Raw genomic sequence first — 25513 nt, 5'->3', positions numbered from 1 at the left:
TTGCTTGGTGCAATGATAAATTCTCTGGCTGATAATGATAAAAAAACACCAGAGGAATTCCCTTTGGAATGATAAGGTGGAAAAGAGAAAGATTCATTTAGTGAATTGGAGTTGGGTGAGTATGCCAAAGAAATTTGGAGATTTGGGGTTGAGAAGAATCAAGTAGATGAATATAGCACTGTTGGGGAAATGGCTTTAAAGGTTTGGGGTTGAGGAGTCCGTATGCAGAAGGGTTATTGCATCTAGATATGGTGTTGTTAGGTTGGGGTGTGATACAAGAGAAGTCTCAAACACTTGATGTTTTGGTATTGGAAGGGATTTACGTGTTTTCAGCAAGATTTCCAAATTTTGACTTAGTCCAAAGCTGGTGAGGTGTTGATAGATGTAGTTGGATAGAACAAGAAGAGAGAAGAGAGAAGAGAGAAGTCTATTCCCCCAGTCCTGTAGTTGGCAGTGCCTAAGTTAGTATTTATACTTAGGAAGACAGCTCATAACAATTACAATGAGAAAAAGGCATTTCTGCCCCTATTAGGCTGCATGCTGCTGCACATTACAACACTCCCCCTCAAGTTGGAGCATATATGTCAATCATGCCCAACTTGTCACACAGTTCATTATGTCGCAAATAGTGAAGATCCTTCGTAAGAATATCAACTAGTTGTTTCTTGGAACTAATGTAAGGAGTACAAACTTCCCCCTTTTCAAGTTTCTCCTTTATGAAGTGCTTGTCAACTTCAATATGCTTGGTCCTATCATGAAGAACTGGATTGGATGCAATATTAATGGCCGCCTTGTTGTCACAGTAGAGAGACATTGGGCCATCAACAGAGAGGCCCAACTCTCCAATCAAATTCTTCACCCATAGTACTTCAGCAACTCCATGTGCCATGGCCCTATACTCGGCCTCAGCACTAGATCTGGCCAATACACTTTGTGTTTTGCTTCTCCAAGTGACCAAGTTTCCACCAACAAAGGTACAATATCCACTAGTTGATTTTCTATCATCAATTCCTCCAGCCCAATCTGCATCAGTGTAGACTTCCACTTTCATATGACCATGTTTCTTGAAAAGTAACCCAATTCCTAGGTACTTTTTCAGATATCTAAGTACCCTCTTAGCTGCCTCTAGACCTGTTCATGGGCCAGGTAGCTCGACAGCCCAACCCGCACCCCAGCCGGGCTTGGTCATATAATTAGGCACGTGGGGGCTTAACACGGTAAGCCCGACTGTGTTTCGGGCCGGGCTGGGATTTGTCAAAAAAGCCCGGCTCGAGCATGGCCCGGCTCGGCTCAGTATTATATATTTTATAAAATATATAATATGTATTTTATATATTATATAAAATATATAAATAATATAATATTTATTAAAATATATATTTATAATTTAATATATATATATATATATTTTATTCTTTTCTTTATAATTCCAATCTCTCTCTCTCTATTCAGCCACTTCAACATTAATAATAGTAATAGTATAGGCTAAATTTCGAGCCTGGGCCCAGGCTCGGGCTTTGGGCTTTTTATGAGGGCCGGGCTCGGGCCCAAGTTATAGGCCCGATGGTTGGGCCGGGCTCAGGCTCGAGCCTTAAAAAAATTTGTTAATACACAATAAAAGCCCGACCCAAGCCCGGCCTGGCCCGGCCCATGAACAGGTCTAGCTGCCTCTAAATGGGAGGATATTGATGCATCCGTAAACTAACTAAGGACACTAACAGCATAAGCTATATCTGGCCGAGTCATTGATAGGTAGAGAAGTCTTCCTACCAACCTCTAAAATTTCTTGACATCTGTCACTGGTTCTCCAATACAATCAACAAGCCAATGGTTTTCCTCAATAGGAGAATTATTGGCTTTGCTCCTAACTTTCCTGTGTCCTACAAATGATCTAGGACATACTTCCTTTGGGAAATGAAGATGCCCTTTTTTAAGCAGGCAACCCCAATACAAAAAAATAACGTAGCTGTCCCAGATCTTTCACCTCAAACTGCATAGCAAGGGATTCTTTGACCTTTTTAATCTCAGAGTCCCAATTCCCCGTAATCACAATGTCATCAATGTAGACAATTAATACCACAACATTCTTCTGGTTTCTCTTGACAAATAGAGTATTGTCAGATTGGCACTGCTTGAACCCAATTCGTTGAAGAGCCAAGTGAAATCTACTAAACCAGGCCCTTGGGGATTGTTTGAAACCATATAAAGATTTTTTTAGTTTGCAAACTTTCCCTTCACACCCTTGTGCTACAAACCTAGGAGGTTGAATCATGTAAACTTCTTCTTCCAGATCCCCATTTAAGAAAGCATTTTTGATGTCCAGTTGGTGGAGCTCCCAACCAAAGTTAACAGCCAAGGATAGTATAATCTGAATAGTGTTCATTTTAGCAACCAGGGAAAAAGTCTCTGCATAATCAACCCCATACACCTGAGCATACCCTTTTGCAACTAACCTGGCTTTATATCTCTTAACCGACCCATCTTCTCTATTCTTTGTTGTGAATACCCACTTGCATCCCACTGGCTACTTGCCTTTAGGAAGATTCACTAATTCCCAGGTGTTGTTTTTGTGAAGAGCACTAATTTCTTCCTTCATTGCCTCTATCCATTCAGGTATAGATAAGGTTTCTGCAACACTTTTGGGAATCACAATCAATGACAGTCAAAAAGGCACGAAATGCAAGAGCAATGTTTTTATAGGACAAGAACTGAGCAATAGGATGCTTAGTAGTACATGATCGAACCCTTTTCTATGAGCAATTGGGACATCAAGATCATTAGTAGGATCATCAATAGCAATAGGTTCAGTAATAACAAAGGGAACAAGGGTACCTGGATTTAAGGAGTTAGAAGGTACTGGATGTATAGTCTCAAGTTGCTCCACAACCTTTGAATTCAGCAGTCCCTTACGGTGCCTCAAGAAGACATAGAATGGAGAGGAGTCAGGAATAAAGGGAAGAGGAATTTGAGGAGCTGGAGCTTGCCTCTCCTCCTTCACACTATTCTCCCCCTGAGGAGATGCTTGAAAGAAGGGTTCAGATTCAAAGAAAGACACATCCATCGAAACAAAGTACTTATGTGTGACTGGATTAAAGCATTTGGGATCCAAAAAAACACATGGAACAAATTTGGGATCCAATTTCCCCGATTGGGAGATAGATCATGAATAAAACACTTACGCCCAAATACACGTAGAGGAATAGAAAATAAAGGGGATTGAGGGAAAAGAAATTGATGTGCGGCCTTGTATTGCAGGAGGCGTGATGGCATGCGATTATTAACATAAGTTGCAGCCATCATAGCATCAACCCAAAAACGTTTTGGAACATGCATGTGAAGCATCATACTACGAGCAACTTCGAGGAGATGGCGGTTCTTCCTTTCAGCAGCACCATTCTGTTGTGGTGTTCTGGCACATGAGCCTCTATGAAGAGATCCATGAGAGGAGAAAAACTCGACTAAGTCATACTCCTTTGCATTACCCAATTGGAAAATTTGGACTTCAACATGAAATTGAGTGAAAACCATGCGATGAAAATCTTGCACAATCTTGGGTACCTCTTCTCTCGAATGCATAGGATATAGTCAAGTGTATCTCGAATAGTCATCAATAAAGTTGAAAAAGTACTTGTACCACCCTCAGTAGGTATGTTTATAGGGCCCCAAACATACAAAAAAAAAACATGGAAAAGCAAAGTAGATATTTTATTATTTGATGAAAAAGTTATTCTACAATGCTTACTCAACTGACACGTTTGACAATGTAAACTAGTAATAGACACTGGCTTGAACAATTCAGGAAACATAACTTTCAAAGACTCAAAGGACAAATGACCAAGGCGATTATGCCACAACCATAGTTGACTATTTGTAGACTCACTCATAAGACTCACAAAGGCGATGCCGCAAGACCAACTTTATTCTCCAAGATGTAGAAGCCATCAACCATACTTCCTTCACCAATCATCCTCCCCAAGTTTAAATCCTAGAAAACACAAGAATGAGGAAAAAAGGTTACACAACAGTTTAAGGACTGAGTAATACTACTTATAGATAGCAAATTAATAGGTAGTTTAGGAGCATGAAGGGTATGGGATAAGACAAGGTCATCAGGAAGGGATACAGATCCCTGACCAACAATGGTGAATAGAGTCCCATCATCAAGTCTCACTTTATCCCTTCTAGAGAAAAGAGAGTAGGTCTGAAAGGGATTTGACTTACCAGTCATATGGTTTGATGCCCCTAAGCCAATGACCCAAGGTGACAAAGGAACAGAGGTACACACATGAAATGCAAAAACACCTTTACCTGATGTAGAAGCAAATGAGGTAGAAGGGGTAGGAACTGACCTATCCATTTGCCCGAGTGTCCTACCATATAATTCCAAATGATCTCTGAAGGAGTTGATGATGTCTTCCTTGGGATCAGAACCACTAGGATTCTCTTGAGGAAAAACAATAGTCTGATTATTTTGCTGATAGTCTTGTATAGCCAAATTTGCAGAAGTAAATTTCTTCTGAGGAGGCCTCTTTGAAGTGTCTTGATTTTTGGTTGCCACTTGGGCTTCCCCACTAACTCCCAACTGGTTTCTTGAGTGTGTCTAGGCTTCTAGCAATGAATACACCATAGTTTTTCCTTGTCTTCACCTTTCCTTGGTTCATGAGTTTTTTTCTGCTCTCTTCAGATTGGACTAGGGCATATACTTCCTAAACTGATGGAAGTTCCCTACTTCCCAAAACCTGCACCCGAAGAGGCTCATAAGCCGAATTCATCCCATGCAAGAAAGCAAAAACCCGCTGTTGGGAGACAAGCTTTTTGTAGGCCTGTGCATCTTCATCATTCTTCCAGTCAATAGTCTGATAATAGTTCAATTCCTTCCAAACAGATGTAAGGACTGAATAATATGTAGATAGGCTATGGTCCCCTTGGCTTGTCCCCAAATTTCACAAGCTGTGTCAGCCCATATGAAATTTTTCTTTACATGAGGCAACATGAAGACTAACAGCCATGACATAACCATGCTGTTTTCTTGATCCCATCAATCATGTTTAGCAGTACCAGACTTTGGTTCTTTTATTTTTTCACTTATATAACCAGCCTTCCCCCTAGCTGTGATATAAAGTTTGATGCCTTTGGACCATTCCAGATAGTTTAGGCCATCAAAGGGGGTAATAGACATAGAGAAATTCATGCTGTCTATTCCCCCATTTAGGTTTCCTTGCTGGGAAGTAATACCAGAGGTTGCTGAATCCTCAGTAGCCATTTCCACAGAAAATTTACTGCTGTTTTTTTCAAAAAACCAATCTGATATAGAGGGTTTTTTCTTCCGAAAAATAAGGAGGCTCCAAAAATAGGTTTAACAGTACTGTAGGTCAATAGCTCTTAGCTGAAACACTTTGGTTTACAAGAGGAGGAGACAATCAGTCCCTACAACCTCAAAACTGTGACATTCACAGTGGTCAAATGTTTACGTATGAACGTAACAGTACATACCTGGCTTCCATGACACACAGCACATAGAAAACCCTCAGAAAATCAAGTTTTACTGCATTTGGCTGCTACCACAAACCTAGAAAACACCTTACTGCATTTGGTTGCCACAACAGATCTAGAGAGATCTTTTACTGCATTCAGCTGCCACCACACCCTTCTTATTGGTACAGCGACCAAGAGAGAAGAAAGAAAAAGTCGAGGGCTGAAGGTTGTGCCCAGAAGAAGAACACAATGGAGTCTTCAATCAAAAAAAAATTCCGGAAAAGGAAAGAGAACACGACCTGAGAAGGTTGCGTCCAGATCAGTGCTCTGATACCAAGTAGTTCGATAGAACAAGAAGAGAGAAGAGAGAAGACTATTACCCCAGTCCTGTAGCTGGCAGTGCCTAAGTTAGTATTTATACTTAGGGCGACAGCTCATAACAATTACAATGAGAAAAAGGCATTTCTGCCCCTACTAGGCCGCAGGCCGCTACACATTACAACAATAGCTTTCTGATCTTTGCACTAGAATTTACAAGCTAAATGAGAAGGATGCCATTATTATCCAATTTTTAAGTGAGTAATGAAAAAGTTACTTGGCATCCAAAATTAAGAAGACCATTGCTGGAAAGAGCAGTTGATGAATGATCATATTTTCAGGAAAAGCTCGAAAAGGATGCATTATCTCATAGTAAACCAATTGCAAGATGGTGAAAGGAATATCATAATGGCATGTTCATGATAAATTCTACAATTCTCTGACTTTCAACTCTAAGTACAAGCCTCCAGTTATGGTCTTCAGTAATGGCCAGCTTGAGATTTACCTCAGTTTAGACTGGGCCTCATCATAGAGTCCAAGTCCAGGGTTGGGAAAGAGGCCCATCCATATTTTTTCCAATTGGATAAAATGTGAATATATTGTGCAGTGTATGAATTGGTCTTTTTGCAGGTGATTCAATAATGAGTGCAACCTTCTGTGCCTCTGTTCCTATGATCATTCTACATGTCACCCGTACATTACATTTCATCACCATTGACTACAAAACCTGACTATTTGCTACAAGTTGAAAAGGAGTTCTGTGGAGGATGAGAAGAGAACAGATCTCTAACAACTAACAAGATTGATTGCTTACTAGAAATAGAAGAAAGCTTGGTTTTGTCAGTGATGCCAAGCCTTCAGATTAAGAAGAACAAAAAGTAAGAAGTAATTTAGTCATTCAATCTTCAAACATATTTCTCTTGAGCTGCATGGGAGTGTTTTCCAATGCAAACCGATTTTTTAGGTGTAATTCCTATAAAACCAGGCTCACTGAGTGACTTTGAGTATAAAGAGCTATTTTGTTTTCAGTAATTTTCAGTAATAAAAAATTTTCATCAGTTGTTCCTCAATCCTCAGTGAGGAATGATTGTCATTTCCTCAAGTGAGTTCTACACATTACATCAGCTAAGGGTTAACAAAAGGGAGTTATAGTGGGATCCACAGAGAGTGAAACCTATTTCTAAAACATAAAAAATGTTAATTTCAAAATTGTCTAGTATTCTGTTTCAGGAACCAGGATGATTTCATATCATTTCCAGAAATCATATGTTGGAGAATGGATTCTCAGAATGAATTGTTCATGTTGGTAGACACCACCTTGGCATGTTCCAACTGAGCTAATCACAAGGGGAAAATATTTTAAGTCATATGGTAGAGCTAAAATGCTAAAATTAGGTAGTTTATTTTGACTGGGATTGAAATGGGGATAGTATCTTATATTACTTTACAAAGTTTGTAATTGCAATAATTTGTCCATCTAATTGGATTTGTGATCCTCTTTATCTTTCTGTTTACTTATACTTATTTCCCCTTCCCAGTATGGTAGAAGATGTTCATGTTATCATACTTTCTTTGATTTATTCTGACATAACTAGTTCTTGAATTATTATTACATTTTTTGCTACTTTGTGCAGATACCTAGAAGAGCTTGAGAACAACCCTGACCTTGACCGCAATGAAACCTTGGGGCATTTCATTGAGTCACATGGTTATTCGGAATTGTTTGAGAAAGCTTATCTTGTAAGAACTGAAATAACTGCACTTTGCCATATCTATTAGCCTCTTTCCATTGGATTATCAAAAATTTATATTTGATAATAAAATTGTGTAGGCTCCAATGTGTGCTTCAATCTGGTCTTGCTCCTCAGAAGGAGTTATGGGCTTTTCAGCTTTCTCAGTTCTTTCATTTTGCCGCAATCATCATCTTCTTCAGGTATACTTAGATTTTTCCCTGTTTTCTTATTCTTCAATTAATTTTGCACCAAATAAACATTAAAGAATAAATAAATAATTTCCTTGATGTTCGGATTTTTTCCATGACACTGCAGTACCTTTTTCCCCTATGGTGTTTGAGGTATATGTGTGACTAAATATACTAAGGTTTATATTGCAGCTTTTTGGCCGTCCACAGTGGCTTACTGTAAAATGGCGTTCACATGCTTATGTCAACAAGGTTTTTTATTGTTTTGTCTTTATCCTTTTTTTTTATTTAGCCCATTAGCTTATGCATATTTTAGTGTTTATTTCAACAATCAAAACAAATATTTCAGTATCAGCTAGAGCATGTATTTAATCTGTTTTGGAATAAAAACAAAAACTACAGGTTCAAGAAGAGCTCAAAAAAAGAAATTGTGAAATAAAAACAGGATATGCTGTGCAGTCCGTCTCGACATTTGATGGGGGTAAGCAGTTTGATGTCTGAACATTTTTTGTTGGTAACTAAGGAACATACCTTTCATGGAATCATGTTTTACTAGGCTGATGTTTATCCTAGTGATATTATTCTCAAAGATCTACATGCAACACTGTGGCCTGTTTTCTAATGTTGGATTTAAATCTTTCCATGGATATAGAAAGCAATAGTGTTGAAATTCTGTATATACCATTATGGATATAATATTATTGTGAATGTTCAGATTTTCAGTTGAAAACCATTTTAGCTGTACAATACACCCTATTTTTTGAAACTATAGAATCAATCAATTCCCTTATTCCCTTTATCAAGGGAATCCTTTTGCATTGTAGTCTCTATATATGCATTTTCCAATCCTACTATGGCCAATCATCATCCAACTATATGGGACCGGCTACATATTCACTGTTAAATTATCAGTGCTTAAATCATTTCTTACTTCTACCCATGTCCTTTTTGGTCTACCCCTATCTCTTATAACCCCTTCCACTTGTAACAAATAACTTCTTCTAACTGGAGCTGTTGACAATATAACTTTGAATTCAAATTTTTACATGGTATCAGAAGTTCAGTCTGATCCTTCTCTTCATTCTTGTCCTGTTAATTTCTATTTATCATGTTTTCCATCTTTTCAACTGTGCCATTGAACTGTAGATCCACTTCCTGCAGTTCAGTTGATGAGTTCAGCCCGAATTTCCTTCACCACTCAGATAATCTGAGTTCTGGCATTGTTTCTCAACTCTTTAACAGAGACAACTATTCTACTTAGTTCCGGTTTATGCTTATGTCTCTAACCGCAAAGAACAATCTTGGATTTATAAATAACTCTATTCCAAAACACTTGTTCTTTGATCTTTCTTTGTATATACTATGGACGAAGTGCAATGACTTGGTTCTTTCTTGTCTTTTAAACTCTCTTCCCACTAAGATTGCCAACAAAATCATCTATTCAGATACTGCAGCTGAAGTTTGATCTAAAAAATTGATTCTCCCAACAGAATGCATCTTGTATCTTCCAGATTAAGAGATCAATAGATTCTCTCATCAAGAGAATATCTCTATTGCAGTACTTTACAAAGCTGAAGGTCCTGTAGGATGAAGTCTCCTCATACACCTTATCTCCAGAATGTACATGTGATGCTCTCAAATACACTGTTGATTTTAAACAAGAGGAATGTGTAGTGCAATTTCTCATGGGCCTTCATGATTCTTACTCTATATCCAGATTTTATTGATGGATCCTCTGCCTTCTGTCAACAGAGCTTATCCTTTGATTCTACAAGTGGAGAAGCAGAATTAGATCAACCTTAGACCTACAATAATTGAATCCTCTGAATTTTTTGTCTCTAGCAATGAACACAATTTTGATTACTATGACTACAGTGAATACCATTTTGAATTCAGATATTTACAATTGTTGACTTCAAAGGAGTCGCATCCCTTACTCCTAACAAGATTTTAAAGAGTGTTTCTTAGGCTGAGTTTGGAAGGAGTACAAATGCAAATATGTAGAGTGCAAAACCTTATATTTTGTATTATTTTGTATGTATTTACGCTTTACATATTTGCATTTGTACTGCTTCCAAATTGAGCTTTAATAACTGAAATAATTGCATAAAACAAGGTTAATATTTGAACACCAGAATCTATTCCATTTCATTTGAAAATCAGAAAGGTAAAAATCTTAAGTTGCTTGAGGTTTAACTCGAATGTTGGACTTAGAGGATGAATTGCTATTCACAGGATTTTGTCATATCCTGAGACAAGATTGTAAGTGATGAACTAAAAAAAATGGCATTACCTTCTGGTCCTGGCTACTTGGGATCTTGTGACAGTTGGACTATAGACCTAACTTTCCATCTTTTCATGCCCACAGTAGATGCTCTCAAAATCTAACCCAGGTTCTCATGCTTGTCACCCAAAGGTTTTACCAACACAAAGCAACAGCCCCTCTTGTATAAAAACAGAGACATATCTAGGGTCAGTGCGGGATAGGATTCATGTCATATTTAAATATGTCCTTTTTGCGTGGGCTCCTTAGAAAAACGTGAGAGTAAAACAGTGACCTATAATTTATTTTCTTGTGGAACTTTATTCACTTGTTTGACTGTAAGTTAGTCAGAACATATAGAAATCAGCAAATATGCATGAGAAAGAAAAAACTTTTGGTTTTTTAAATCTTTAACCATTCTTTTTCAGGTAGAGGCCAAAGTACAAGTACAATCGTTTATCTGAGAGCGTTTGATCCATACTGGTTAAATTGAGGGTCTCATCAAGGATACTTATTCTGATTGAAATTTTAGGCATTATATATCTGAAGTTTAAGTTGTTACTTTTATGCGTACTATATGATAACAGAATCTTATGTAACAATATTTGTAATTGTCTATTAAACCTATCACGTGTGCAGTAAAATATGGGTACCTATGTTTATTTTATATGATGCCATAAGCGCCTGAATCAGAATTTTATATTTGTTGCTAATCAAGGAAAATAATTTTGGCAGGTTGCACCGTAATTGGTGAAGATGGTTCACAAGATACATACAATGAGTGCGTAATCGCTGTCCATGCACCAGATGCATTGACTATGTTAGGAACAGCAGCAACATATGAGGAAAGGAGAGTACTTGGTGCTTTTCAGTATGCTTACAGGTACTCTATTTTCATTTTTACCTATTTTGTGTTTTAATAACATCTTCTTAATATGGATGCCATTTCATTCTATGGTATCTCAGTACCTGTACAAGGGTATAGTATAATGTCAGACACTTCAAATTTTAGTGTAAATTTTGTATCCAATACTGTATCCATATCTGTCCTTCTGTATCTGGGTAACATAGATTTTATGACAAAATTGAGGAGGTAACTTATAGGAAGTAAAGCACATAGGTGATTGGTTTCTGTTGACATGTTTACTTTACATGTCTCATCACATTAACATGAATATCTTGACTATTTTTCTGATCCTTTAAACCATTAATTATTTATAGTTAGACTTGGCTACACAGTTACATTTATGTATACAGTCTGATACTGAAAACTCCTAGAAGATGGTCAATGAAATAGCCTGTCATGTGAAATGCATGATTATTGCCCTGAAAAATTATGGCATCAAAAAAATTAACAGGAAAGTTAACCCCTGATCTAGTTCCTATCTTGCCTCAGAAATTACTGATTATTAACATTTGACCTTCAGCTTCTTCTAAGGATATGTACACTGAACCTTCCTCAAGATTTATTAAGTAGATGCCATAGGTTTCATGTAGGTTTCTTCTGATAGGTTGCCAGTTCATATGCCTGTTTATGTTTTGTTAACTTGATAAAATTAAGCTGCAAATGTTGCAAAAATATCTTCTGTCCGTATAGAGTTTAAATGCATACCCTCTGTAATGCTCTATTTGGCAGTGATATTTACCTTCATCGTGACAAAAAATTAATGCCCCAAAATCCAACAGCATGGAGTGCATGGAATTTTCTTGGGACCACTGACAACAAAGTATGTCTCACATATTGGCTCAATGTTCTTCAGGTTTGTAATATATTTTTATTCTAGAGTTATTTCTCATGTGATAGAACAGTTAAAAATTAATATAAGTCGATAAATGATATTGTTTCTAAGGATTCTCATGCAAGCAAAAGAGAAACAAAGCATGGTTTGTAGTGAATGCCTTCTGACCTGTTTCCATGATAATTGTTGCTCTACAGCAGTAATTGTTTCCTTCAACTAAATTACCCTAATTATTCCATGAAATTGATGAACTTGCAGAATATTGGTGAAACCAGTCTACCTTTCCTTGTGACTTTGAATCCACCTTATATACCTGAGCATAACATACTTAAGTGGTCTACTAGCCATCCTGTGCCATCAGTTGCTGCATCTAATGCTTCACTTGAGCTTGATGAAATCCAAGGAAAGAGAGGAATATGGTTTTGTGGAGCATACCAGGGTGAGCATTAGTTTCTTTTGTCATCACTGCTAAAAATATTAAGATGGTTAAGCTTAAAAAGAAAGGGGCATATTGATTGCATGATATGTGATAGTAGAAGATAAAAGCATCTTGTAGTTTGCTTTCTATGAGGAAAAAAGCTTCAGAATTGACTTCAATACAGCATTTCTTGGACTCTTCTAAATGGCTGAAGTGTCTGCATTGGACATGTATCAGACTGTGGATTCTTAAATGAACAGATAATGTACAGAATAAACGTGACTTTTCACAAAGATGATCTGCTAGACATTTTTTTCTATAGGTTAACAATGTCAAAATTCATTTCTCAAAAAAAAAAAAAGAAAAAACTATGAACCATTTTAACAATTTATACTTTTCTATAGATGCGTCTGCAAATCCTTGTTTCTTCCTCTTGCCAAGTTAGACTCCCTGACATCGGGTTCTGATTCTCAGGTTAATGCAATATTGATTCAACAGGAACACTGGGTGGAAAAGAAAAACACTTATGGTTTGATGTTTTGGGTATGACTAGTACTTTGTCTAGAAAACCATAGTAAGTTAAGTGTGCTAGTTAACTGTAGGGACTTGTCTTTTAATTTCTCCTCCTTTTTACTTCAGGGGCATAAAGGGTGGGGGTGGGGAATGGGGGAAGTAGGAGAGGTGAAGTAGATGGGAATTACAGGAACCAGATAATATTCTTTGATTCTCCTAGGAAACAGGTGAACCTGAAAAACATTCATCCCCCTAATGGCCAGGCATCATCCCTCCTGTTGTGTTTTAGCAAGAGAGAAATCAAGCCTCGATTATTCGGTCATATTCTCCTGTGTAACTATTGGTTGTCTTTAATATAATCTTTTCACTTTTAATTTCCTAGTCTAAAACATAGTCATTTGTCCCCCATTTCTCTTTAGAATTGCTGACTGCTAGTTAATAAGAATATTTCTTTTTTTCTTCTCTTTTTTTGGCAGGCTATGGTTTCCATGAGGATGGATTGAAGGTAATCAAGAATAATTTATATTCTTTGATATGAAAAGTTCTCAAGAACTATTTGTATTATATATACCCTGTTTCATGTTTTGTCTGATTGGTATGAAAATTTCTTTGGCAATAGATGATGTATATAATTTTTTTTGTCGTGTTGAATTTTTTTAGATCTTTACTGGAGGGAAACTCATTAAATGCATAATGCACAGCTCATGAGTAACTTGATTTGATTTCAGGCTGGCATGGTTGCTGCACATACTTTTCTTGGAAAGAACTGTGCTGTTCTGAAAAACCCAGAACAGATGGTACCTTCTCTGGCAGAAACAGGAGCACGTCTTATTGTAACTAGGTTCCTTAGACACTATATATCTGCAGGATGCCTAATGTGAGTCCAAGATCTAGTTATGGAGAATATTTTCCTTTCATATGGTTTGTAGTGATAATGGGAATCCTTTTTAGTCTTTGTTTTGTCTTTGAATTGTGAATGTTAGCAAACCAGATCTTTGGCCAATTCACTTCATTAAATTGTTCCAAATTCTTGTCATGAACAGTGAGAAAGAAGGGAGAAGAGATAAGAGAAGAGGAAACAAAGATAGCATAGATCGTTGGGTCTAAGAATACCACATGCCAAATACATACTCCCAATGATAATATTAAATTATCCAAAATTATAAGAAAACCCCCAATGGTGCTGATACTACTTTAAAGTTCCTGACTATATAGAAAGAAATAATGTAATCCTGGAAAATACTCTAGAGCTTCTCTTGAACAAGGCAACTTTTAGATTCTAGTATAGAAACAAATAGCTCTTACACCACACACACAAGTATCAAATCACCTTGACTGCACTAATGACAACACTTCCAGCTCTTACCCATGGTAATACAAGTCCTAAACTGATAATATGGTACTTATGGTGGTTCACGAACTGTTATGGTCCTAAATATTTTAAAGTGCTTGGCTTAACACATTCTATCAGTCTTCAAGGCTTTTGGCGTATTGGTCGAGCACACAACATTTGGTATCAAAGCCTACCACCACATCTCAAGTTCGAATCCCGGAGAGGGCTACCTAGAGTAGAGTGAAAGTTGTCATGGAAAGGACTACCTGGAGCAGAGTGAAAGCCGCCAAAGGGAAAGGGATACCTGTTGCCAGAGTGTGAGCCGTCATGGAAAAGGCTATTTACCACCACGCTTCTGTATCCAACATCTTGGTGGCTTCACTATAGGCAGCTCTCACTCTAGCGGTAGGTAGCCCTCTTCATGATGGCTATCAGTACGAAATACTTTAACATATCAAATACCTCAATAACATATAAAACAACTAAGATGTATGGAAAGAAATAGCCCTTCAACCCAACAAGCATTCCCCCTTAGTCAAAACCTGTAGCTTTTCAAGAATTTCATCAAATACATGTAAGGCACAATGAATCTTAGCATTGGAAACACTTGACCAATTTAGTTACATTCATCATCATGATCTTCTACAAAAACAAGTATGTTCATGATCAAAGAATCATTACCCCTGTCTTTTAATTCTGTATTGCCCATTTGCATGCACCATTAGCCATCCGTTTTAGAGTCTTGAACCGGCATAAAGGCAGTCCTCACTAGATTTACACTTTATTTCAAGATTCCTTTGCATGTACTTCATTTATGATTGCCTTGCATAGTTTTTCCTATTGTTCATGTCAACCATCTGGTTGTGTCACTTCTATTATATTTGTATCCTCATTTAACTCTGAGATTTGTTCACCTTTTGCTTGGTGGTATTTAATATTATGTTGCTTTGGAATTTCCACAGGTTATTGGAGGAAGGAGGTACAGTTTTTACTTTTGAAGGAAGCAGCAAAAAGTGTCCTCTAAAATGTGTCCTGAAGGTTCATAATCCCCAGTTTTACTGGAAGGTACGTCCCCTTGATTTATTTTTTATGTTTCTTCGTAATGAACTCAAGCCACTTAGCTATCAACAAAGAGAAGACTAGATTATAAGGTGCATACTTACTAATCTTATGTGATTACTGATTTAAATCACATTTCACGCTATATAAACTGTATGCTGCTGCTGAACCACAACAAATTCCTTTTAACAGGTTGCCACAGGGGCTGATATAGGTCTTGCTGATGCATACATCAATGGTGATTTTTCTTTTGTTGACAAGGAAGATGGTCTTTTGAATTTGTTTATGGTAATAAAAACTTAAGCTGCATAAATAGGTTTGGGAACTATGATTCAATCATCTAATTAACGTTTATATCTGTTTATTTCTACAATTTTCCCTTTTTAAATCCCATACTGCAGATTTTTATTGTCAATAGGGATTTGGATTCTTCTGATGCAAGGAATAACAATAGAAGGTATCTTATGATTGGTAGATTAGTAAATTATTTTCCCTTTTTATTTATAACATGTATTTTGCATGAAGATTTTTAACAATTTCTAGTCCAGGGGTTGGTGGACACCGTTGTTTTTGACAGCTGCATTTGCATCTGCAAAGTACTTCTTTTGGCATATTTCAAGGCAAAATACTCTCACGCAAGCTCGCAGAAACATCTCTCGTCATTATGATCTGGTCTGATTCACTATTATAAATATATCATTCTATCTAATCTTTCTTGTTATATTTTTATGGCCATTCTGATGTACCATGCTCCTCAAAAATTTAGGGCACAGAATGATTCATTTTGTCTCTGCATAGACACCCAATAAAATGGAATGATTCATTTTCATCTGATTTTTTAATGTGTCCTTTATTTTAGTGGTATCAACTATCATGCTCTATGTTGCTCCATTTATTAATAACAGCACATAGAATGTCTCCTGTTTGAAATATTAGCAGAGAAAAATATATAATTATAATTTTACATTAATCTGTAGGTATATTCATTTCCCATGGCTAGCACTCTTTTCAATGAATAAGGAAGTTGTGAACATAGGAGTGTATCTTGAACTTATTGTTGTTATTCAATGTTTATTGGCTTCTTGCATATGTTTAATATGTAGTAACCATAAGAGCTCTTATGTTGGAAAGAATTTTCTTGACTCTAGAAAGTTATCCCTAGTACAATGATCCAACACAGTTGAAAGTGCTAACTGGCTGTTAAGTCCTCAAGTTTGTTGGACTGGGAGCAGGTTATTAAGATACTCTTAGACACAACTTAAACAAAATAATAATAAAGAAGAAAATGGGATTTTTAAGCCCAATCAGTCCTATGAATGGGCAAAAACATTTTAATAAAGAAAGGGCCTATAGTCTAATTTAGTGAACACTAGGCCTCAAGTTAATTGGGCTTGTTTGTAATGCAATAAGCACTTAATGGGCTTGCAGTAGAGCCCATTTAATGGGACTAAAGGCCCTAAAAGAATTAAATCTGTATTAATTAATTTTTTTGTGAGGTGTCCCACTTATTTATAAGGGGATGCCACCTGTCATATTCTAATAAGAGGGCTTTTTGTTCCCTCCTCTAACCACTTTAAGTGGGGGGACACATGTCACCCTAGCGAGAGAGTTATTTTCTCTCCTCCAACCACTTTAAGTGGGGGGACACTTGTCACCTCAGGAAGGAAGAGTTTTCTTTTCCCTCCTTAACCCACTTTAAGTGGGGAGACACATATCACCCTAGGGGAGAGAGTTATTTTCCTTCCTCTAACCACTTTAAGTGGAGGGACACTTGTCACCTTAGGAAGGAAGAGTTTTTTTTTTCCTTCCTTAACCCATTTTAAGTTGGGTGACACTTGGCACCCTAAGAAGAGAGAGGTGGGGAGTTACTTAACCACCTCCCTTCTCTATACAAACCCCTCTCCTACAAGTAGAAGCAAGATTCGTATCGGCCGATACGTACCATTCCGAGACCTCCCCGAGATACCCCTACAATGGGTGTATTGGGGTTCTGACTGGTTCAGGGGGTGGAGGAGCCTTAAACTGCTCGAACTGGTTTTGAAAAATAGGTAAAAAAACAAGTATCGATATCGCCGGATATGCTGCCCCTACCGGCATATCGGGCATATCGATATTTTGAACCTTGAGGAGAAGGGCTAATGCCATTTTGTTGGCTAATACTAATTTATCTATAGGATTTTTAGCACTAAGAAACAAGTGGGAAGAGAAAAGAGAAGAAGATTGGTGTGGAAAGCATAAAAAAAAAAAAAAAAAAAAAAGAGGAAGGTAGGGAATCTTGTTTTCTTCCTACATCCCTTTAATATGATTCTCCTTGTGCTTCCCACATGAGATGGAAGACCATATTCTTTCTATTCATCTCACTCCTTTCTTTCTTCCTTTTTTTATTCTTTTCTTCCTTGTTTCATATAGGAATACATGTAAGGAGATAACCATCTATAGTATTGTCTATGAAACTTGGCTAATTATGGTTCCTTACTTCATTTTGACCCTGAAAAGCATTATTTTATGTGAGGGAGACAATCATCTACAACCTTGTTCATGAAACTTGGCCGATTATGGTTCCTCACAGCATGATAATGCACATAACCACAATTTAAAGGACATTTGCAGCCTTATTGATGAAATATGACTACTTATGATACATATTTACTTGATATGTATAAAAGGTTTGTTTATTTATTTGCTGGTTTTCTCTCAAACAAAGAGGGAATATATACCAGAATTTTCCTTTGAAAATTCTGTACAAAAATGATACTTGGTTTAGTCTGTTCATTTGTACTTCTGAATCAAAACCAAAAGGTTTTCTCTGCCCCTAGCAGATAATTAAGGGAATATCTACGTAATTTCCTGAATAGGGCTTACCCCAAATAACAAAAAACCCAGTTAATAGTCTAATTGGGTGAAATATGTTATTTGAGAAATTATACTAAAAAAATTTCCACTAACACTAGCTCAACTGGTAAAGTTGGTGGATATTGTTTGCACTAATCTGGGATCAAAATCTCAAAGTTTGCCTATCCAAAAGAAAAAAAGATCCAATAGAGAGAAGAGATTGATCCCTAGTGTCTTTGCAAGTAAGTGCTTAACGAGTTCCGTTTCCAATCAAAAGAAAGTGCACAAAGAGTACCAGTTATCCTTCATGAACATAATGGGGTACAGGTATCTGCCTCCTCTGATATCATCTGCAGAATCTGTAGATAACTCAGGAGACAGGAAGACATAAATTAACATAATCAGAGTCCAGAAATTACACAGAAGAACATTGAAACAAGCACAACCTCCTTAATATAATAGAAGATGCTTCTGCAGAAGTTGGCTATGGAAGTGGATTTTCTCTAAGAAATGTTTATGGAAGTTATTTGCCACTGCCTAAAAGTGGCTCTTTTAGCTCTTCTAGTGGTTGCCTTAATAGAAAGTGTGATGCAGAAATGTGACAAAACATAAGAAAAAATCTATGAAAATTTCGGAAAATTTAGGGTTTTAAGGCTAGCATTTAATTGGAAAATGTGAGGAAAAATTCTATGGATGGTTTGGGGTGGCTTGTGATGGAATTGAATAAGAGGGATTAGAGATCTAAGGGTTAAACTATCCATTCTAGTGTGAGAAAGTGAAGATTTCTGGAAACCAAATATCTATGTATGATATGGCCAACACCTGGAAAAGGATTGTAGAGAAGTTATTGTTTTGAAACTAGACACAAAGAACTATTCATAGCCTTCGATGTATGGGATGGAGCATAGTACACAGTATTTCTGTATTTGTGTAATTGCCCCTGCGTACAGAAAGTGAAACACTACTGACTGACCTAATAACCGTCAAAACTTGAAACATGACTAAACAACAACCAGAAAACAATGATTTCATAAATCCAAGACTACTGCCAATGAATGAAAATGACAAAACCTACTTTAGTTAGTACCTAATCAATGAACAGAAGTAATAGAAGGCTAGTAGAAGGAGAAATTAGAAGGGAAGAAGGGGGGAAGAGAGAGAGAGAGTAGAAAACCCTAGAATCACCCTAAGAGATCTCTAAACTCACTATAGGTATGATCTTGGTGAATCACTGTTCACAGTAACAATGGAATTGCCCATCCTCACTAATGGACTAGGGCTGCAAATGGATTGGATTGAATTGGATATACCAAGATCTAAATTTGATTCACTGATTTTTGAAATTAGATCAAATTCTGTCCTGCTATCCATCAGACTTAGATAACACTATCAATAATTAAACTAAAAATGATCAAAATATTATATACTATTAATAAATTGATCTGAATTGACTTTTGATATTATAGAACATGATACATGAACTGTGGTATAGTCCATTTCTCCTGAAAGTCAAGATTTTCTGCTGGGAAGCTTCCAACCAAATCATAAACACCCAAGAGAGGCTTCAAAAGAAATGGAAGAACTGGCAGCTATCCCCTCGTGTGTGTGTGTGTGTGTGTGTGTGTGTGTGTGTTTGTTGTGCTTGAAGAGTGGGGATTCCACCAACCACTTGCTTTTGCTATGTCCCTTGGCAGATCAGTTATGGAACCATTTTTGTCTTTACTTGGAAAGATTTGAGTTGCACCAAGGGAGGTTCTGGACCTGTTCAAGACAGATTTCATTAGTTTTACTACTCATAGACAAAAAGGTCCTGTGGAGGTGTATGAGAGGAGAAATTTTGTGGGGGTTGTGGGGTGAAAGAAATGCAAGACTGTTTGAGGAATATTGCAAGCCTGTTGAAGAGGTGTTAGAGTTAACAATGATTAGAGAGGCACATTGGGCACTAGTAACAGAGGAATTTAAAGGAGTTTCCATGAATGATTTAATGAGGGGATGGAAAACTGTGTCTACTTTTCAGATCAGAAACAACAAAGAGTGCTGGTTTGGAATTCTCCTGAAGCTGGTTTAATTAAGTTCAACTTTAATGGGTGTTGTCTTGGGAACCCAGGGCTGTCTGGGTTAGGATGTGGTAAGAAATCAGAAGGCACCATTATTCTCAGCTTTACAGGCCCAGCAGGACAGGGTATCTCTCTGAGGGCAGAGTTGTTAGCACTGATACAAGATTTAGAATTGATACAGTGGGAGTGGAAAGATGTGGTAGTATAAGGGGACTGCCAGACTGTGATTTCTTGGATGACGGCACAAGAACTTTTACCATGGAAGTTTAGACAGCTGGTGAGGAAGGCAGTGGCTATTGGGACTTCATTAAATGCCTCATTCAATTGGGTTCCTAGACGTGCAAATATGTTGGCAGATACTTTAGCAAGAGGAGAGGTGGAAAAAGAGGTATTGGAATGGGGTTGCCCAGGACCGAGCTGTACTGGGTAAAGCTCCTGGGCTGTTGTTTCTTGGGTCTCTTTGTTTGTTGTATAGCTGCTGGATTTTTGTTCCTTTTCTCTTTGTTTCCATCTACTTTCTACATTGAGGCCTGCTGCAGTTAGAGCAGCTAGATTTTTATTTAATGAAAGTTCCCTGTGATTCATCAAAAAAAAATATTATATAACATGAACAAAATGAATTGAAAATAAATTCTATAAGAAAATTGAAAGTGAAAGTGAAAATGAGAAAATTGCAATTTTTTTACTTCAGATTTTATTTTACTTCGTTTGGACTGCAAACAAAAATCAAAACAAAGTAAAACGTATAATAAAATTAAATGAAATTTTTGATTCAGCTAATTTGCAACCCCATACTTTTGCACTAGTGCAAATGAAATTGCACTACAAACAAACAAGGCCTAGTAAACATACAACATTTAAACCAATTTTACCAATAGATACAATAAATGTTTTGTCTATGTATATTATCGGATTGAATCATATTAAATCAAATAAGGGTGGGCCCATATTGGATAATCCTAACTGGATCAAATTCTAATTCAGACTTGGACAAACGAATACCATTTGCAGCCCTAGGATAGATTGACCCAATAACCATGAAACTTGAAACTCACCATAGAAACAACTAGATCAACAAATCTTACTGTCTTACAGACTGGACCTATTATGAAAAAAAAAAATGAAAATGACAAAAGTACCCTTGGACCAAAATATCATGTAAACTAACAAAAATTAGCCTAAATCCCAAAGAACCATTCTATGACAAATCAAGGCATGTTGGTTAGCCTTTTTTTCTTCTGGAAAAAATCGTTTAGAGGCTTCTTAGGATTCCCAGCAATGTAACTCTGATTTTTAAGCTTCTTATAAAGAGTAGGATTCAATAAGAATAAGGAAGAAAAGTAAGAAAAGAAGACATGAAAAGGGACATGTGTGTGAGTTTGAGACAGAAAACGTGGATCATATGACTGCATTCAATGTTATTTACACTCACTTATAGTTAAAGATAAAATTATAATAATGCCCCCCGGTTTAACAAGTCATTACTTCAAGATGATCCAGTCACTGTTTGTTACCTCAATTTATAAGATCTTAATTCATTAAACCACTTGATGTCAAGAGAAATGTATGGAAAACCTTTTAGTTCTAAAACTTCAAGTAACCAGTCATAGTAATTGCAAGAATTTTATTTTCAGAAAGTATACAAGCATCAAAGTTCACCAGATATTAGTCATGACTGATTTCTAGTCCTAAGCACTTTCAGTTTGTATCTTATGTTTATATGGTTACAAGTTCCAAATTTCTTATTGGTAGCTGTCCACTTGAGATCATGGTAGTCATGTATGGTCTTCACATGCTGATGTGTAGACTACCTCATTTTTTTGATTGGTAAGTAAAATTTTATTGATTATGTTATTTAAAAAAATGCTATATACAGAGTTGATTGCCCACAATTTAGGCTGGTCCTTAATACTCTTTTATAAAACACCACTAGGTGGTTATTTCCAAGAATATATAACCCCTATTAACCCCTTCTTTTGCTAAATAATCGGTCATAATGTTTTCTGACCTATGCACACTACTAAGGGTAATAAGCAATTCCCTTGCTAAAAATTTAACTTTCTATACATGTGAGTTGATGGTACCAGTTTCCTTTTGTCATTCTTCAGCCACCCCACCACGACCTTTGAATCTCCTATTATTAAATTCTTCATGTTAAGCATTTTGCCCATTCTTAATCCCTGCAACATTATTAGCAACTCATCCACCGCCCCTAGTAGAGTCACCAATGCCTATGGGACCTAAGTAAAGTGCTAAAATTCACCCGCAACTGTTTTTAAAAGCTCCTATGCTTAAAAGACCTGGAATCCACAAACTGCATCTGTCAAAGTTAAGTTTTACTTGATTCATAGCTGGTGGGTTCCATTCCATGAGGAAGTTGGGCCTTGAACTTGAAGAGTGGACCACGATTTTTGCCATTTATAGATGATATCCTCTTTGGAAAAAGGTTCAGAGATCTCAAGTTTCTAGACCCAATGCACCACTCTTATTGATACATTCTCAATAATTGCCTGTTTGAGTTGCTGCTTATTTTTTAAAGACCCTCACCTCTTCGGAAAAAGGTGCAAAGATCTGCACATAATCATGCCGCTTATCTTTGAGGTTAAAAAATAAATCTTGAATAGATTTTCCACATTAAAGGAAGGAGACCAATCCAAAATTTTGGAGGTATAAGGGCAAGAGATTAGTAGACAGAATGTAAATTCCTCACTTGCTTCACAAAGAAAGCAAATATGAGGTGAAAGGCACCAGTTAGGTTTCCTTTTTACAAGACTTCACACGAATTGATATCCCCCACTAAAAGGCCCTAACTTTATCTATAACTGGTCTACTAGAAAAGCTTAACAACGAGAAGATAAGATTTGAAGGAGGCACACGAGAATGGTCCTGAAGCTGTGAGAGACCGATAATAAGAATCAAGTACCAAAGTGTCGAGGAAATCCCCATACAAGAGACAGAAATAAGGTACAACATTTAAGCTAGTTCAAAACTATTATACCTCTTCTAAGACCCAAATCCCAAGATAAACCTAAGTCAGAGATGGAAATCAGTAAAGAAATAACTTTTCTCTTGTTAGAAGAAATAGAGTAGAAAAGAAGGAGCTGGTCTTTCAAAGGTTAGACTTCCCAAGAAAGATCTTCCAAGTTGACTTTATCATCAGCAGAGACATCATAACAGATGAATTAAGAAAAGTTGGGGAGCAAAGCAGAGATGGCTTTCCAGGGAGAGGCATGATAAATCCTAGAGACTTCCCAAGTGTCCATCCATTTGTAGATCAACTATGAATGCTACTACTGTCATTATGCCATAGATTGTCCTGTTTAAGAGGAAAACACCATAGCCATCTGTGTATGGTCTATTGCATGCTTGAATGGTTGAACTTGAGAGCACCCTTTTCATATTGCACAACTTCTTTTTTCTTTTTTATGATATTGTATCATGGCCAGCATAAAATATGTTCTTACGGTTTTTTATTCTTTCCCATTTTCTAGAGTAATGACCTCTTTGCCATGTTCTTGGACAAAACAATGACATACTCATGTGCAATATTTAAGGTCCATCCCGTCCCCTTGTGGTTATTTGAAAAAGAATGTGATTTCAATTTTCCATATTTTATGTTACATGTTTTTCTTTATGATGCTCATTTCAGTATGTAAATCATCTGATAGGCAGAGAATGAAGATTTAAAGGTCGCACAGCTGAGGAAAATCTCTGTCCTCGTTGAAAAAGTTAGTTCATTTTCGAACATGTTTATTTAATTGTTTCCTGGATGTCCCGATGACATGCAATATTTATACTGGATGAACATCTCTAGGCAAGAATTGAAAGAAACCATGAAATTCTTGAGATCGGATGTGGTTGGGGTAGCTTGGCAATAGAGGTTGTGAAGCAAACTGGATGCAAATACACAGGCATCACCCTATCTGAGGAGCAACTGAAATATGCTGAACAGAGAGTAAAAGAAGCAGGACTACAGGTATTTCTCTCAAAAAATTTCCATTGAAGTAATTTTCATTCTTACTGATCCTATATTACATCTTCCCAAAACTATCTATTTTCATATAATAGAAGTTTTCAGGTGATAATGGATAGGATAAAGGTCAGAATATAAAATTCTTCTCAGTTAACTAGTATGCAATTAGGTGTGCAGAGAATGCAGTTTCAGAAAATACTATAAACTCTTTTCTGTTATAATTACAGGACCGAAAAGTACTCAAGTACCAAATTTGATAATCTCAATAGTACTAAACTGGTAACTCTTTGCTGGAATGTATAACACTGGTACTGAAGATGAAATGTTGATGATGCCAATTTCTTAACCAAGTTTTTCAAAATATCCAGTATAACCTCAAAATAAGAGATTGTAGGGTTGAGATGGTCCAAAACCACTGAATTTTAAAATCACTGATAAACAATACAGGTGTGTATGGCAGTCAGAAATAGTTTTACAAAAATAGTACATTATACCCTTTATATTTGGACTTTAGGCTCAGTTTGGAAGGAGTACAAATGCAAATACGTAGAGTGCAAAACTATGTATTTGTACTATACATATTTGTATTTGTACTTCATCCAAACTGAGCCTTAGTAACATTTTTTGTTGCAAGTATTGTTTTACCTAATTTATCAAATGAAGCAGCAAGGGATTCTGTTTCTTTAGTAACAAGATGTAAGAAAATCTAAGAGTAACCACCATTTTCTCAGCAGTTATATCCATTTAAAACTGTGAGAAGCAGGTTCATTTCCCACCCTATTTACATAAGAAAAGGCCACTACCAATGCTGGTCCCACTATCTAGGGTCTTGGAAGAGGTTCTTCTCAAACTAGTCAACCCAGTATTTTACCATTATACCAAGCAATATATATTATATTATATTATATATATTAAAAATGCCCCTCAGGTTTTATTAACTGTGCTCTCAGGACCACATCAAATTTCTCCTCTGTGATTATCGCCAATTGCCATACTCTCACAAGTATGACAGGATTATATCATGGTGAGTTTCTGATCACCACTAATTCTCTATCCATTTTTTACATGCTGAGTTGAATACTTGAATTATATCGTCTTACGGTTGTTTTCTTTCTTTCTTTTTTTTCCTTAATACAGTGAGATGCTAGAAGCAGTAGGCCATGAATATATGGAGGAGTTTTTTGGCTGTTGTGAATCAGTGTTGGCAGAAAATGGCCTTCTTGTTCTACAGGTTTACCACTGCTTGAATGTTCTTATGTAAATCTTGTTTTCATCAAAGCAATGCTGTCCCATTTAGTTTATATGGTTATGTAATTAAGGGCCTTTGCAGAAAATTTCCATCGATCTACTTGGACTGATTGGTGATTTGTTTTCTCAAAATTGACTTCTAAAAGTCTTGTATCTCAAGACTTAAGTTTTCAACTTTTATATCTTGAATGTTATGACATGTAAATATTCCCCTTATTAGTCAACTTTTACAAATCTTGAACGTTATGGCTTATGTAAATCTTGTTTTCATCATAACACTGCTGTCTCGTTAGTGTAGATGGTTGAGTTACAGAACAAAGAGCTTAAAATGAAAGAGACAACTTATTATAATTTTACATGTATC

General features: G+C 36.6%; 1 protein-coding gene across 15 annotated transcripts in view; it reads left to right on the top strand.

Annotated features, from left to right (window-relative positions):
• Positions 1-25513, top strand: part of LOC148878719 (uncharacterized) — a 44452-nt gene that overhangs the window by 11998 nt on the left and 6941 nt on the right. For all 15 annotated transcript variants that reach the window (XM_088959074.1, XM_088959123.1, XM_088959144.1 and 12 more), the window contains 18 exons: positions 7428-7533; positions 7625-7726; positions 7907-7966; positions 8117-8195; positions 10713-10860; positions 11614-11737; positions 11975-12155; positions 13124-13152; positions 13376-13524; positions 14943-15045; positions 15232-15327; positions 15441-15496; positions 15588-15711; positions 23420-23482; positions 23597-23656; positions 23743-23904; positions 24852-24925; positions 25039-25132. In XM_088959074.1, the coding sequence (XP_088815200.1) occupies positions 7428-7533; positions 7625-7726; positions 7907-7966; positions 8117-8195; positions 10713-10860; positions 11614-11737; positions 11975-12155; positions 13124-13152; positions 13376-13524; positions 14943-15045; positions 15232-15327; positions 15441-15496; positions 15588-15711; positions 23420-23482; positions 23597-23656; positions 23743-23904; positions 24852-24925; positions 25039-25132 (1810 nt within the window). The remainder of the gene's footprint in view (positions 1-7427; positions 7534-7624; positions 7727-7906; positions 7967-8116; positions 8196-10712; positions 10861-11613; positions 11738-11974; positions 12156-13123; positions 13153-13375; positions 13525-14942; positions 15046-15231; positions 15328-15440; positions 15497-15587; positions 15712-23419; positions 23483-23596; positions 23657-23742; positions 23905-24851; positions 24926-25038; positions 25133-25513) is intronic.

The sequence above is a fragment of the Nelumbo lutea genome, chromosome 1 (genome assembly GCF_056320005.1).
Source record: "Nelumbo lutea isolate HS-2025 chromosome 1, American lotus-T2T, whole genome shotgun sequence".
Taxonomy (NCBI): Eukaryota; Viridiplantae; Streptophyta; class Magnoliopsida; order Proteales; family Nelumbonaceae; genus Nelumbo; species Nelumbo lutea.
The sequence above is the reverse complement of the archived record's forward strand: the minus strand, read 5'-3'. Positions and strand labels throughout refer to the sequence as shown.